Below are 16,064 nucleotides of genomic sequence, written 5' to 3'. Positions count from 1 at the left end.
TGTTTGTTCTGCATTTGTATTATTTAAGAACTGGACAGTCATTGGACAGAGGACTTTGTGCTTTCTGGTTTCCTGTAACATGACAATCTGTGTGTATATACACAGATTATATACACAGATTATATATATATATATATATATATATATATATATATATATATATATATATATATATATATACACGTATAGTCTTATTAACTTCAATAAAGAAAAAAAAAAGAGAGGCTGTCCTGCTGGGGAAAAAAATAGAACCCGTCATAGAATTTGTAATGGTTTTAATGGTTATAATGGGAATTGTTTTGGTTTAATGGAAACTCTAATGGTCCCTGTGGGTCTCTACTTGTAATTTGTTGCCTTCTGTTGGTGGCATGTTATGTCTAGCGGATACCATTCAGGACCAATAATGGTAAAGGGTTTTAATGGTTATCTGATGGTTTGTATGTTGGTGAGAAAATGACTCTGTACAGCTGCTATAATGTAAGTGATAACAGGAACTAAATGTAACTACAAATGGTTAAAAAGCACAACGTGTCGTTTAAACAGTTAAAATTGCAGTCTTTGACAAACTGACAAACTGATGTGGTATAAAAGAAATAAAAAAAATAATCAAACTTCAGAGCATGCTGTTATAGGAAAATAATCCACTTGTTGATTATTTTCCCAACACATCATATCATATTCTTTTCCTTAAATAGCTCATATGGCTCAAGCTTTGATATCAAGGTCTCTACACATCTGCGTGTTATGAAATAAACAGCTGTATTTACAATTAAAAGTGACCGTTTTAGTTAGACTTTTATTTTGTTTTGGTGAAACCGGAAGTCGTCGGTAATCCCATTTCCTGCTGATGGTCTGGTATTTTCCATGAGCCTGTCAGTGTGTTATTGTTTGTCTCAGCAGATAAAACAGTCCTAACGTTCATTTTAGGATTTGCTTGCTTATTTATTTATTTTTATAATTATTAAAAAAATATCTGTGTTGGTTAGGGAACTTTTTTTTTTTTTTTTTGCAATGTCCTCGCCGTTGGAAATGACAGAGTTGTATGACAACGCATTGCTGGGAATCTTGCAGCATGTTGGAAACATACAGAATTTTCTGCAGATCTATTTTGGATTTTTGTACAGAAAGACAGACTTTTATCGCCTGCTGACTAGCCCCAATGACAAAATGGGGTTCCCACCTGGAGTGGCAGAGAAAATGGTGCTAAAGGTAACAGTCCTGGCTCTGCAGAAAAGAACTTTCTGCTTTGTTTATTGCCACCTGTCATGCGAGATCAGCTCACAGAGATTAGTAATATTTCATACTACAAACATATATAACAACCCAATAACACAAGGCATGATTTACAGCTAGTCCAGATGAATCAGTAGTAAGGAATAAGTTTGGTTGGTGTAGCCTGTTTCTGATGTTGTTTCTCTGCTTCATTAAAGACTGCTATTTCTGTTTTCTTTCTCTTACACTACAGCAATTTGCCAATCATTCCATTTTCAATCCAGTTTATTACTGAACAAGTCATGGTTTTTATCTGTTTATAGTTACATTGAATTTAGTGGAGGGTCTAGGGACTAGAAAGGTAGTACCTGTTATCACTTACCTTAGAGCAGCTCTAAAAATCCATTTCCTTACCAGCCTCTGGTTTTTTTTTTTTCTCACTTCTCTCAAGTTAAGACAACAAAATGCTGCTCGTTGTGTTACCAAAAAACTAAAAAAAAACACTTTTTCCTGGTGGAAAACTTACTGACACTGGAGACTCCTTCCATAAATGTTAATTAATGTCTCCTTACAGAAAGCTTCACCACATTACTGTGATCCGAATTGTCCTTGTTAGTTTGAAGCCCAGTTCAAGCTGCCATAAAATATTATATTTGGTTGTGAATTCAGTCCTGTCACTTCCAGGTTGTTGTTGTTTGCACACTACACTCCTCTAAAAGCTGCTAAATATATTTTTATATATAACGTCTATATTTTGTCTACTAGATTCTATTCTATTTTATTTGTCTAATTTATTCATTAAATTCTGCTTTTATTATATTCTGTTTTATTATGTATCACTGTGGGTCGAGGCACTAAGGAAAAACATTTCGCTACATTAATACATCACATGTATGTGATGAACCTTGAACCTTGAACCTTGTTATTATTATTACTGAATGTATATAAATGTGAAAGCTCCCTCTTTCACCCATTTCTCCAGACCTTTAAGTTGTTCGAGAAGCTGGCAGTGCAGGACAGAGAGAGGGCGATGAAGCTGGCCGAAGAAGCCCGAGTTGTTCCCCCTGTAGTGGAGGAAATCGAAGTTCAATCGCAGCCAGAAATTGCAGGACCTGCAGAACCCGCACAGGAATCGATATCCGCTGAAGCTTCGTCCACAGAGCAAGTACCTGCAAGTGCAGCGTCTGCAGATGGAAATGAAGCCGAAGTGCAGCCTGCAGAGAGCGAACAACCAACAGCAGCGCCTGCGTCTGCAACATCTGCAGCATCTGCAGCATCTGCGTCTGCAGCATCTGCACCTGCACCGGCAGCCGGTTCAGATTCTTCTGCAGCTGCGTCGTAAGTGTTTTATTTGTAAGTTTTATTTATAAGGCGTAAGTAGGGGGCGTAAACTTTTGAACAGGATGATAGGTGTAAATTATTGTTATTGTTGTATTAGTGTTATTATTTTGCCATCTGGGAAACATGTAAATATCTTATGTAGCTTCTGAAGGGCAGGACTAAATGAAAAAAATAAGATCTTTAAACAAAATAATAACAATTTACACCAATCACCCTGTTCAAAAGTTTACATCCCCCAGCTCTTAATGTATTGTGAATCAATGAATGTTTGCACCTTTTGTAATTGATACGTATGAGTCCCTCAGTATGAAAAGATGGATCTCAACATCATATAGCCACTGTTGGAAAGGGGTCAAATATGCAGAAGTTGCTGGAAAAGCAAAGAATATGCAGTATGTGGAGAATTTTTGTAAAGAACAGTGGGTAGTTTAATGTCTCAGGACAAACAAGGGACTCATGAACAACAATCACAAAACATAAAAACAGTCGTTGATCATCCAGGAAACAACACACAGTATTAACTATCAAAGGAAGTTAGTTAAACTATCAAAGTTAAACTATCAAAGTTTACAAAAGTATGTAAACTTTTGAACTGGTTCATTTGTGTAAAGTCAGTTTTATATACATATGAGACTTATGATGCCAACTGTAGTGGTATTGGGTTACACCCCTACTATATATAGATTTGGTTTAAATTAATTTTATATACAGTAAATAGGATATATACAGTAGATATAAGAATATGAAAACTATGTCGATCCTCAGGCTTTTCAGACATCCTGCTTAAATAAAAATATTTCCATATTGTTTTGATGAAAATGCAAACATATTATAGGTTTAAAAAAAAGATTTTTCATCATTTTGAATGTTTTCAAGGTGTTTCCCAGTCCACCACACGGTTTGAGGGAAATAGCAATTAGCCTATATAAAGTAAATGACTTCAATTTATATTATATATTCTGCAATAATACATATGAACAGGGTCTAATTGTGCATTCGTGTTTGATGAATGAAGAACTAACGCTCCATGATAGTAGATCATTGGACCTGGTGGTTTGTATGACACGCGTAAGAAATTGTGAATATATATAATAGCTCTCAGAGTTGTACAAAAATATAGCCATACTGTATATAAACATAATTATAGTTTGTGTTATAAGACACTAAGCACACAGTTCAGTAGTGTTTAAACCTGTTACTATTTGAAATGTGGTTTGTTTTGCAGTGGCCAGGTCAGTTTCCAGGCAAACCCAGATAGCTACAACGGTGCTGTCAGAGAAAATTACAGCTGGTCACAGGACTACTCTGATGTGGAAGTTCGGGTTTTTGTCCCGCCGAGCATCGTCAAGGGCAGACAGGTACCTTACAGCCACGTTTTTGTTAGTATCATAATAGCGTAATTAAATATCGAGCCTTAAGATCCACTGTTGTGGTGTAACATGTACAGTGGATATAAAAAGACTACATACAAGTCTACACCCAATGGCAGGTTTTTGTGATGTAAAAATGAAACCAAGATAAATCATGTCAAAAAAGAGTCAATCAGCGTCATCTTGTTGTTGCTCTTTCGGCTGCCCCCATTAGGGGTCGCCACAGTGGATCATTGGTCCGCCTGTTTGATTTGGCACAGGTTTTTTATGCCAGATGCCCTTCCTGACGCAACCCTCCCATTTTATCCGGGCTTGGGACCGGCACTGAGAGTACACTCCCAGTGGCTGGGTTGGTCCAAACTCGGGCTGTGATGGTGAGATCACAGGATCCTTAGCCACTAGACCACCAGGGACACCAGCGTCATCATCTTGCTTTAGTAATATTTTGCCATTCTTTCTTGCAAGAGCATTCTAATTCTGTCAGATTAGCTGGGCATCTCCTGTGCACAGCCCTCTTCAATTTTCAGTTGGATTTAGATCTGGACTCTGGCTGGGCCATTCCAAAACCTTGATCTTGTTTTGGTGAAGCCAAAACTTTACATTACAGCTCCAATTCCAGCTAAAGAAAAGCATCCCCAAAGCATGATGCTGCCACCTCCATGCTTCACCGTGGGGATGGTAGTCCTTTTGGTGATGTGCTGTGGTGTATTTTTTATTTTTTTTTGCGTCAAACATATCTTTTGGTTTCATGGACAAACAGTTCAACTTTGGTCTCATCAGAGCATAACACATTATGCCACATGGTTTTGGGAGATTGGATGTATTTTTTTTTTTTGTAAACTTTAGTCAGGCTTGGATGTTTTTTTTTTTAATAAAAGGCTTCCATCTTGCCACCCTAGCCCGTAGCCCAGACATATAAAGAATTCAGGAGATTGTTGTCACATGTAGGGATCCACCAGTACTTGTCAGAAATTACTGCAATTCTTTTAATGTTGCTGTAGGCAATTTTCTCCTGGTCTTCTCATCGATTTTGAAGGAACGTCCTGTTCTTAGTAGTGTCACTCTTGTGCCATATTTTCTCCACTTGTTGATTATTGTCTTTACAGTGTTCCATGGTGTATCCAATGCCTTGGAAATTTTTTGTAACCTTCTCCTGATTGCTATTTTTCAACAATGAGATCCCGTACCTGCTTTGTAAGCTTTTTGCGGCCCATGACTTTTCCAGTTGGGTGTTACCAGGACGATGTCAGGAAAATCCTATAGGAAAAGTTGTACTTTATTTGGGGTTAATCAGTAACTTTAATTGATGGCAGGTGTATACAAATTAGTACTTAACATGAGTTTGATTCTGAATGCTGCCACATTCCCAATTATAAGAGGGTGTTCTGGTTGTTTGTGTTCTGGTTGATTTTTATATGTTGCAACATCACAATAAAGGTTTCTGATATGGTTTAACTTGGTTACATTTTTTTTTTACATCACAAGAACCTGACATTTTAACAGGGGTGTGTAGACTTTTTATTGAGGCTGTATGACACGATCAGCTTACTAAAGGTTTAGTAAAATGAGACTATTAGTGCTTTTGCGCCATTCAATAACCTGTGACTATTAGTATCATGGCTGAGTGCCAGTGTGTGAATACTTATGTGGTGAAATAAGTAGTTTTGTTTTGTTTTGTTTTGTTAATATACTTCCAGGTTAAACTGACATTGTTATTAATTGTGCAAAGCTCAGATAACTGAGCTAGGTAACAATGTGACTGTAAATAAATTATAAGATTTTAAATAAGATTTACAGCTGTAAGCATTCAATACTCCAAAATTTTATGCACAGAAATATTCAAAACGGTTAAACGTTCATCACCTGGGTTTTGCGCGTTAATTTCAGACCAACAGTCATAAAAGAATCGCTCACAGTCTTAGTTATTCATATACAAATTCATATGGTAATGACCATCTGTGCAGAAAGCCCACTTCAGCATTGATAATGACCCCAAATTAGCTTGAGCCCACTTAGATAATTTCTCAGTCTCTCAAAGGGATCAGTTGAAATCCCTCTTAAAATAAACTCCTCAGCATCGAGCCATTGTTGCTCATCGTCATCAGCACGGATTCGTTCTCTTTGTGTGTGCAGGTGTCTGTCAGTCTTCAGGTTGGTGGCGTGCGTGTGGCAGTGAAGGAGGGGAGCGTCCGAAAAAGTCCTGATGGAAGGCGAGTTCACACACAAAATCAACGCAGAGAATTCTCTGTGGAGTCTGGAACCTGGCCACTGTGTGCTGGTGAGAATTATTTTTAGATGATGTTCATGATCTGTTACTATGTCACCAGTCAGAGAAGTAACTGACTCTATTCAAAGCTGGTGACTTAAGTCCAAAAGTTGTGTCAGTGTTTATGTGGGGAAGCTTATGTGTATTCAGAGATGGGTTACACAAGTACATAAGGAGATATTCTGGGCACCCCGTTCAAATTATGCAAATTATCTGTGTGTAGTCCATGTCTCTGAGGTTGCCAGATTTTTCTTGGGTAGAAGCATCTGAGACAGGGCCCTTTCAAGAGCATCTAGATCACTGCCTTTAAACACAAGAAGCCCAAAAAAATCAGCAGTTTTGAAAGCATTTTTTTCATTGCTGTCAAATATAATATGATGTAACATAAAAGCAAGAGACAATTTAAAAATGACAAAAGGTTAATACGATCTAATAGAGGTCTAGTATATTACCAGTATGTGTCCATGAATAGTCAGTAATTGTCACATTAATCACCACAAATTTAATTTAGTTTAATCCTTGTGATTTATCAGCTTATTAAATAGCACTTGATCCAGCACATCTTACTATTTTACATTTTATTTTTTTATATTGTGCTCCAACAGTAAGTTTTGTGCAAAACTTAATGAAGCCGTGAGATATTAAATCAAGGTCATGAAATAATATGTAAAATGTATTTAATACGCTATTTTGAGTTGTCAAATAAATAATGGCAGTGTTTTTGTTGATTTGATCCACTTTCATGTAATGAAAATGTGCCCACGGTTTGAAGAACAATCTGACCGAGCACTCATCTGCTATGCTCATTTTATGGAAAGTAAATTTTCCATAAAGACGTGGCCATAAACAGAGATAAGCAGTGTGATTAAGATGCTGTCTCCTCAGATGTCCTCTGTTTCGTATACTTTAAAAGAACGATACTGTTAATTAATATCATATTGGACTCTCTGAATAGCTCTTAAGTCTGTAGTTATGCCTGAGGTCTGATGTGTGCAATTTTGGTATTAAATCCTCACTACACACACTTAACTCAACTCTGAATACAGCCCTGTCAATTCTTTTAATGAAAGCTTTAAATCGCGGAGGTCATTTTAATTCAGAACTGATGAATGATATAAGGAGCAAAACATCTTCAGGATTTACACAAGTTTAGTTGATTTGACTTACTGGTAGTCATTTTTTGACATTTGTTTGAGTATTTTCAGACTAACTGATGATGTGCTGTCTTTTTTCTTCTTCCAGCTGTCTCTGAGTAAATGCGGGGAGGTGTGGTGGACCGCCGTGCTGAAAGGCGAGCAAGAAATCGACGTAAACCAGATCAACCGCGAGCGCTCCATGGCCACCGTGGGTGAGGAGGAGCACGCCGTGTTGGACCGTCTCACCTTTGATTACCAACAGAAACTGCAAGGAAAGCCCCAGAGCCACGAGCTGGTAATGTTTCAAAGAACACAGATCATTAGAGCCAGTGAATTGGCTGCACTGCTGACAGTTTTCTGTGGTTTTTTTTTTGTGCTATAGAAAGTTCACGACATGCTGAAGAAGGGCTGGGATGCAGAGGGATCGCCGTTCAAAGGCCAGCAGTTTGATCCGTCCATGTTCGACATACCGCCAAGCGCCGTTCAGTTTTGAACTGAAGAATCATTGGTAGATGCTGGGAGAGAAAAGCCAAAAATCTGTCTGCATCGTATACACTGAAACGTCAAGCACTGACAACTCTGGCGTTTACGGTATGATGGACAACATGACAGCACTGCAGAATTTGAATTGCTAAAGCTGTAAATACTCAGATCAATTTCCCAAAAGACGTGAGGATTCAGTCAGACCTGGACATATAATTATTATTTTTTTCATTTCAGTGATATTGCAGTAAATGCATCATCTATTCACATGGCATATGGGTTATACCTTTCTATAGGTTCTTGCTAAAATAACTGACTGAAGTAAATCTACTAAACCACTTCAGAATTTTCTAGAATAAGTAAACAACATAATACTTGTATACAAGATATTACAGTGGGTTGGGTATATGTGTCATCCTGCAGTTCTGCGCATCACCATATGTTCTTGGGCCTTGTTGAGTATTTGTCAGATTTAGGAGTTTGACATCTAATGGACTTTCTGGTTTCGCTCTTATTTCTGGTTTTCATTCAGTATTTTTGTTTTGTTTGCCTGAATTTAATAAAATACATTACAAAAATAATGTGTCCTTCATACTGTCCTCCATATACGGATATATGAAATACTGTTTGAGGGGAATTTATAGAATGACCTATATTAATTTATAGAATGACACACACATCCACAAATGAGGATCAAAATGAAGAACAAGGGAATGAGTAATGATCAAATTATAGGGAATCTCCCAGGAGACTATCAGCTGCCATGTACATGTCAAATCCACTGGCTATATAAAAGTCAATTTAAATTAGCAAATTAAACATTTTGTCAGGATCTGCTCATGAAACCTACAGTCATGTTGATTTAATCCCTCAGTCCTACAAGTGCTCATCTAATATTCTTCACTTGAATACTGGAAAACTCAAGCGATTTTAATGATGGCTTTCTAAGCAATCAAGATGGCTACATTAGTTGAGAGAAATTTCTAGATACTGAAACAATTTGTTCTACCTTATTAAACTGTCTTACCACAGAGTGCATTTATAGGTCTTTGGAAAACAATACTGTTTAAAAGTATTTTGTGCTATTTTATCTACTTTATTCTTGTGACGATATCAGCATAAAACTATAGGTAGCATATATTGATAGGCTGCCTAATGATCAGAAAATGTCTCCAGCATTAAAATATATGAAGAAGTTTTATGGGCACACAAAAGTGAGGTGCGCATACGGAGAGCTAGGAGTGCTGGGATGGCAACGTGAGCAACATGGAAACCCATTTCTACCAGGTAGAAAAGAAAAAAATACAAAAAAATGTACATATTTTTTCTTTATTTTTGGCAGCAGCAGTATGTCAAAAATCTGATTTTTTAAAAAAATTATTATCTCAAATATTTGATTTATAGTGTAAAAATGTTGACTTACTATCTCAAATTTTTAACTTATCTCAGAAATTCTACTTATTTTCTTGCAGTTATTATTGTTTGACATTAATTTGGCATAACAAAATATTAACATATTATGCCAAATATTTTTTAAAAGAACTTTTGTGATTGGTTAATGAGCTAGCCCTCGACATTTAATTCCATCTTCAGATATTGATCACTTGGATCTACCTTCCATTCATACAGGGAATGGGAATCATATAGCTAACTGAATATTGACTTTGTTCGATGGTATAGGGAAAATGTATATGCTTAACAGGAATAGCAGGGATTGTGTACTATAAATATGTCTTCTGATACAATATTTGAACAGCTATCTTTAGCTATCAACAGCTTTGGGTCATGTACTAGATAAACTAAAAAAAAAATTGCAAAGTCATTATTTGCATTGACTTGTATAGAGCTATCGTCAAAATTTTGAGATAAATTCAAAATTTTGAGATGCTAAGTCAACGTTTTGAGATAATAAGTGAGAATTGTGAAAAAACATGCCAGGATTTTGAGATAAGTTGAAATTTTGAGATACTAAGTCAATGTTTTGAGATAATAAGTGAGAATGGTGAAATAACACATCAAGATTTTGAGATAAGTTGAAATGTTGAGATACTAAGGCTACTTTTTAAGATAATAGGTGAGAATTGTGAAATAACACGTCAAGATTTTAAGTTGACATCTTGAGAATAGTCAGAATTTTGAGAGAGCAGGACTGTATTTTGAGATAAATCAAGATTTTGAGACTCTACGTCAAAATTCTAAGATGCTAAGTCAATGTTTTGAGATAACAGGTCATAACAGGAGATATAGGATATTGGTGTTATAGGAGATATTTAGCTGATATTTGGAGATAAGTAAAAATTTTGAGGTCAACATCTTGAGATCATAGGTCAGAATTTTGAGATAATAAATTAAAATATGGAGATAAGTCCAGATTTCTGAGGTAATAAGTCAAAATATTGAGATAATAGGTCAGAATTTTGAGATAATAAGTTAAAATTTGGAGATAAGTCCAGATTTCTGAGGTAATAAGTCAAAGTTTTGAGATAATAAGTCGGAATTTTGAAGGGGAAATTGCGATATAATACGTTTTTTAGATAATATTGCTGCTGCCAAAAACAAAAAAAGAAATACTACTATTTTATTTATTTATTTATTTATTTTGTACGAACACAGCCGCTGAATGTAAAGTAAAGAAAAGTCGCGTGAGGTGAAGTTGCTTTGCCACAGTGGCTATGTACTGGTTGTCTCCTGCGCCCCCTAGCGGCGGTATCAGCTCAGTGCTGCACAGCGCAGCGGAAAACGTACTGTACTGCAGTCGCGCGCGCATTCAGTGAGCGGGTTTGGAAGGCGCTCGAGCTCACTTCATCACCCAGCCTTATCCCTCACTCCAGCACACAGCTCTGCGCTTCTTTTTTCTTTTTTTTCCTCTTTTTTTTAAAAACTCTAGAAATCATATAAGTTATTACAAAGCGCCAGAATTTTTCCAGAAGCATTTCTGGCAGTTTTGCAGCCTGGAGGAATATCATCTCGGATAATATCCACAAAGCCGAAAAGGAGGAGAGAGACAGAAAGAGAGCGAGAAAGAGAGAGAGAGAGAGACACGGAAAGAGAGAGGATGGCAACGACAACCTGTACACGCTTTACCGACGAATACCAGCTTTATGAAGAACTCGGAAAGTAAGACAAGTGCTTCATGTTGTTTTGAGAGTTTTAAATGCAGGTGTTGTGTGTCATTATTCGCGTATTAGAGTCATTACGGTAGGTTTGAAGGGATTTCACTTGACCTGAAAGTGAAGTAACATCATTAGCGCTCATTAAGCTAAGCGGGAAGCTTTATGTGGCTAGCTGTTACATTAGCCTCATGTGTTTATGTGGGTTTGTAGCGTTGCGAGTCAATTTTAGGAACTCTGTCGTTTCTTGACACACACACACACACACACACACACACACACTCTCTCTCTCTCTCTCTCTCTCTCTCTCTCTCACACACACACACACACAGAGCTACAGAGTGACATTTGGGGCTGTGAAAAAAAAAAAAAAGCAAGGCGGCTGTTTGCTGTCTATAATCTGAGTGTGAAGAGGAGGAGAGAAATGCCTGGCCCCTGACGTTAGGGAATGATTTTACGCTCTTCTCTCACTTAGTATTGCGTTTCTTCGCCTTATTTTGTTTCTGAATTATTAGCCAGAATTATTAGCCTCACCGTAATAACCCGAAGGTTCATGAAGTTGCTTGTTGCGGCGTTGGACGTAAAGCGCACGAGCTCAACGCGCCAGGTGAATTCATCCTGACCGAACGTGCTCTCTGATTGGCTGCGTGTCGAGTCTTTGATTTCAATATACAATCATTTAGCTGCTAAAATCAACAAACTTAGTTCTTTTCATTCTTAGTAAGCAATAGGGGGAAAAAAACACTCACACCTACATCTTTACCTTCATCCAAAAAATCCAGAAACACCCCAAACCCTATATATACCCGCCCCTTTCTCTCATAATCAGTTATTAACGTGACGTGACGTCATTTGCATATCGTAACATGATAGGCTGTTATGTTTTATGATGCAATAACTCCTTCCTGGGTGAGATTTTTTTTTTTTTTTTTTTTTAAAAATGCACTGTTTCTGAAAAAAGAAGCAATTTTTGAGACAAAAACAAAATGTTTTTGGCTTGTTCTGAGTTACAAATGGACAAATTTAAATTGTTAATTAAATAGTGACTGAAATATCCCTGGATGCCAAACTCTGTCCTCACACTGGAATTAAGTCTCAGAATTCCAGAAGTATGAAGGAAGCATGGCATTTAAAAAAAAAAGAAGAAGATAATTTATAATTATAGATAACTTACGATTATTATGCATGTGTTACAAATTTATTAGAACATCAAAATATAGCCTACATGTTACTTAATGTAAAATACTGTAAAATATGGTATATTTTGATAGCATGCATAATATTCAGCATCAATAAATATCAATGAAATTCATGAATATTTATGATCATGTTGTTATTATTATGTCTTAAAATGAAATTACGTCTTATTTTCACCATATTTGCAACTATGGTGTTGTGTTATGTCCCATAAGTTCATACAGTCACTTGAATCCCAAACCATGTAATCCTGGGGAATAGTACGTCCTACCTTAATGTAGTGTATTACATTTGGAACTGGATGCACCGTAGGTTTTAGTTTAACCATCGCACATTTTTATTTTGAGACGGTGGTTGTTTGTCAGTGAGAGGTGCAAGTTTAGGAAACCCTTCTAAAGTGGACCGTGTTGTCCTCGAGTGTGCATGCTCTTCAGAAAGTGAAGTGTACACGCTTGCCTCGGAGGCATCCTCTGCCAGTGAAACCAGAACACCTCGCTTTGACAGAGCCCGACTGACTGGTCTTCTTCAAACAGTCGTTTTTTTTCCATCTCCTGACAGGCAGGACGCACAAATCCAGCTCAGTGTCTCCTCAGTGACAGGTTGGCCTGGCTTACGTGCTAACGAAGGCCACATTTTATCAAACTGTTGGCACAAAAGACAGGATTCAGGCTTTTCCAGCTCTTGGCCAAGGAAGGCTTCGTTTACGTTAAGTAGGTTAAGAGTTGCCTTTTCTGCATGATTTATATTATATTTGGTACAGTGCCACCAGATTGAATTTAACAATACATTTTCATGCATCTGTGATGGGACTGGTTGAACAAGGCTATATTATGAGATTAACAAAGCCTAATGTATGTGTATGTTTTTCTTCAAGTCCCTAAATCAAGTCAATCAGCAAGCACAGCTTTACCATAATGTCTTTAAAGGTTTGTTTTTCCCAAGGTCAGCTCTGATTTAAAGGGCAAACCCAGAGAGCCCAGTGGGCTTTTGGGTTTAGTGTTATATTACAGGCCTGGCCACTTATTCCCCAGAGTCACAGCAGATATACCACTCAAGACGCGCAACACGTATTGTATAACGGAAGAAAGGTGCACTAAAATTAGCTGCTAAAGGATGACATCAGGCGTTAGTGCTGATGTCCCAACAGGGTTTGTTACGCCAGCTGTTCTGAATACATTCGGTGAGAACTGGTGTGACTAAATGCATTTGTTCTTTTGATTTATTCCCAGGCTGTAACAGTTGTCTGACATACGGTATATGTATACACAAAACAAATATAATGAGGATTTACATGTCAAACATCAGCTGTTTGTGCTTTCAGTAACGTTTCACATAATTGCTAAAAACTCTGGGTACCAATATATTTGGTTTGCTGTTAGGTTTGTTCGTACACTATTATGAAAGTTATTTTTCCGTTGATTATATGACTCCAGAAGGGAAACCGCCTCATTTAGTTCAGTTATTGTTTCTCAGAACACAAACCCTGATGGCATTTTGATTTGAATTTTTTTCAGCCAAGCGGACTGTGAGTGCATATTGTGAGCAATGGATTGCAGATTTTTTTTTTCCCAGTGAAATATTCTTCATCTTGTATTTTTTTTTCCTTCAGGGGAGCTTTTTCAGTCGTGCGACGGTGTGTCAAGCTGTGCACAGGCCAAGAATATGCTGCCAAAATAATCAACACCAAAAAGCTCTCAGCCAGGGGTGAGTAAACTATGGATGCAGGGATCTGCGTAGTCCTCCAGTTGTAGCTGGTCCATAGGATTATAAATCCAGCTGTATTTATTTGGGTTTGAGTGGTTTAGTGAAATATTTCCTGTTCTAAATAGAAATGATCAGCAGAAGAAACACAGAGACGAACTGTGTCTAGGTGCCCATGTTATATCATCCAATATAGTTCAGTTCATTCTGTACAGTAATCTTTGAATTACTATTATGATGAACTGTGAAATCTGAAACACTTACAGAATTAACAGTATTCTGTACTATTATAGAAAATGCAGTTTTCTTATGTTATGCTATTAAATGTTTAAACTTAAAAAAAAATAATAATAACTTCAGCCAAATTCTTACTATATTTTAATGTCCTGTTACTGAAACGCACAATACTGGGTTTGTACAGTTATTAGGGATGCACCAAAACCGATACTGGTATTGAATGTCCGTCTGATAACATGCTCATTTACTTGTACTCGGAAAAAAAAATTCTCCAATACAATCATCTGATACTACATATTACTATGTATGACCTAATAAAATAAGCGTAGTATAGGTTGTCGTCCTAATGAACAGACGGCATGAAATGATGCCGCATTTCACGATTAATGATGGCATTCAAAGCAAAGCAGACTGCAAACTTTGAAAACCAATCATAGATCAATAGTAGCTATTATAGCTCCATCCTACATCAAGTAACATACTTTACATACTGTAAAGGTGCTTGTAAAGTGAGCACTTCAGTTCAGCGAGCACTGAGACACGCACTCTTCCTTTCTCCTTGCTCACCACGGTCTGCAGTGTATGGCACCTTGTGCTCGTTTTTAACACAGCCCCTGATTGCTTAATAAAAAGTAGGTTACTCCTTTCATTATCAGTATCGTGAAAAACGTGTATTTGAAAAAAAATGGTATTGATGCATCTCTAACAGGTTAAAACAGGAATTTCATACTGTTTCACACCTACGTTCTATCAGCCAAATGAATCAACTGTATAGTCAGCTATGCTTTGAATTATCTGTAATGGGAAAGAAGAGCAGTTTAGCTGATTTCTGAAACCTCTCGAAGGATGTGAACAGAATTGGACTGAATTTGCTTTTGGTTGATACATTTGTAATTTGTTCTGCAAAGAAGCCAAATGCTGCATTTGCAAATGTCAAGGTAGGTGGAAAACATTTTTTTTTTTTTTTTTTTGTAATAAAGGCCACGAACATGATGAGGCAGCATTAGTGTGACAGCATAGGTGTTGGCTGAGATGGCGTCTTTAAGGGTCCCGCTGGTCGTGAGCGAGTGTGTGTGTTTGTGTTTGTGTGGGTTTATGAGTGGGGGTGCGGGATGGTCTGCAGGCTGCTGAGGCAGCTTGAGCACTTGGCACACTGCAGACAGCTTGTCTGTGAACCCAACATGCCTGGACCAAGATCACACACACACGCGTACACACCCTACAGTTTAGGGTCATAATTCAGCATTAGACATTCTGCATATGCGACCATAACTGGACATTAGGAGCATAGCGTACAGCATTAGACACAAACACACATATGTAAATCCCCACAAGCCGTAGGGAGGTCAAAATGCCGCAGTCTTGTCCTGTGGCAGATTCCTACCGATTGCCATCTGTGCTTCAGTTGTTGTCATTTTCAGCGCGATACCTCGGAGTGGAACTGGATCCTGTTTTGATTTAGCTCATGACTGCGTGAGCACGCCCACACACAGACCATTTATAATGTGATGTGAGAGTAGATGTGTTATCATTATGTAACCTTAAAAAAGTGACACCACATTGAACAAGTGGTACAGTTTGAAATTTGTCACAGTAGGATAACCTAGTCTAAAAATATCACACTTTCACTGTATTAATCTAAAAAAATTCCATTTAAAGACGCACAAGCTGGTGGTGAAAATTGAAGGAAAAGCGTTTTCCAAAAGATCAAAAAAAAAAAAGGATCAAATCCACTATTTTTTCTTTTTTTCTTTGAAAGATCTTTTACATTGTCAGTATTGATCACGTTGTTGTCATAAGCTGAAAGAGACAGAGTGGCTGTGAGGAAAGGCAACAAGCTGAGCAAAAAAAAAAAAGAAAAAAGTTACGAACATGCAAGCAGAGGTAGCAATATAACGTGTACAACAGTAGCAGATCACACAGCCAAAAGATATTTTTAGTTTGCAGAGACAGTAATAGACAGAAACACATTTTAATCAGTACACCATGACCAACCATGAAACCATGACGC

General features: G+C 37.4%; 2 protein-coding genes across 25 annotated transcripts in view; both read left to right on the top strand.

The window, feature by feature from the left end:
• The first annotated feature begins 821 nt into the window (after positions 1 to 821).
• Positions 822 to 8,387, top strand: nudcd3 (NudC domain containing 3). The gene is given in 7 exon segments (XM_026943664.3): positions 822 to 1,209; positions 2,195 to 2,550; positions 3,779 to 3,911; positions 6,057 to 6,104; positions 6,106 to 6,201; positions 7,432 to 7,620; positions 7,708 to 8,387. Coding segments are annotated over 7 exon segments (1,131 nt in total). The 5' UTR covers positions 822 to 1,011; the 3' UTR covers positions 7,819 to 8,387.
• A 2,173-nt stretch (positions 8,388 to 10,560) lies between these two features.
• LOC113544821 (calcium/calmodulin-dependent protein kinase type II subunit beta) overlaps positions 10,561 to 16,064 on the top strand; it is a 69,790-nt gene continuing 64,286 nt past the window's right edge. For 20 of the 24 annotated variants that reach the window (XM_026943823.3, XM_026943820.3, XM_026943817.3 and 17 more), the window contains exons 1-2: positions 10,562 to 10,925; positions 13,725 to 13,819. In XM_026943823.3, the coding sequence (XP_026799624.1) occupies positions 10,864 to 10,925; positions 13,725 to 13,819 (157 nt within the window). In that variant the 5' untranslated portion in view covers positions 10,562 to 10,863. Of the gene's footprint in view, positions 10,926 to 13,724; positions 13,820 to 16,064 lie in introns of all 24 variants that reach the window. The other 4 variants (XM_053241438.1, XM_053241437.1, XM_053241439.1 and 1 more) reach the window with 1 other exon arrangement.

The sequence above is a fragment of the Pangasianodon hypophthalmus genome, chromosome 17 (assembly GCF_027358585.1).
Source record: "Pangasianodon hypophthalmus isolate fPanHyp1 chromosome 17, fPanHyp1.pri, whole genome shotgun sequence".
Classification (NCBI taxonomy): Eukaryota; Metazoa; Chordata; class Actinopteri; order Siluriformes; family Pangasiidae; genus Pangasianodon; species Pangasianodon hypophthalmus.
This window is presented reverse-complemented; position numbering and strand designations above follow the sequence as displayed.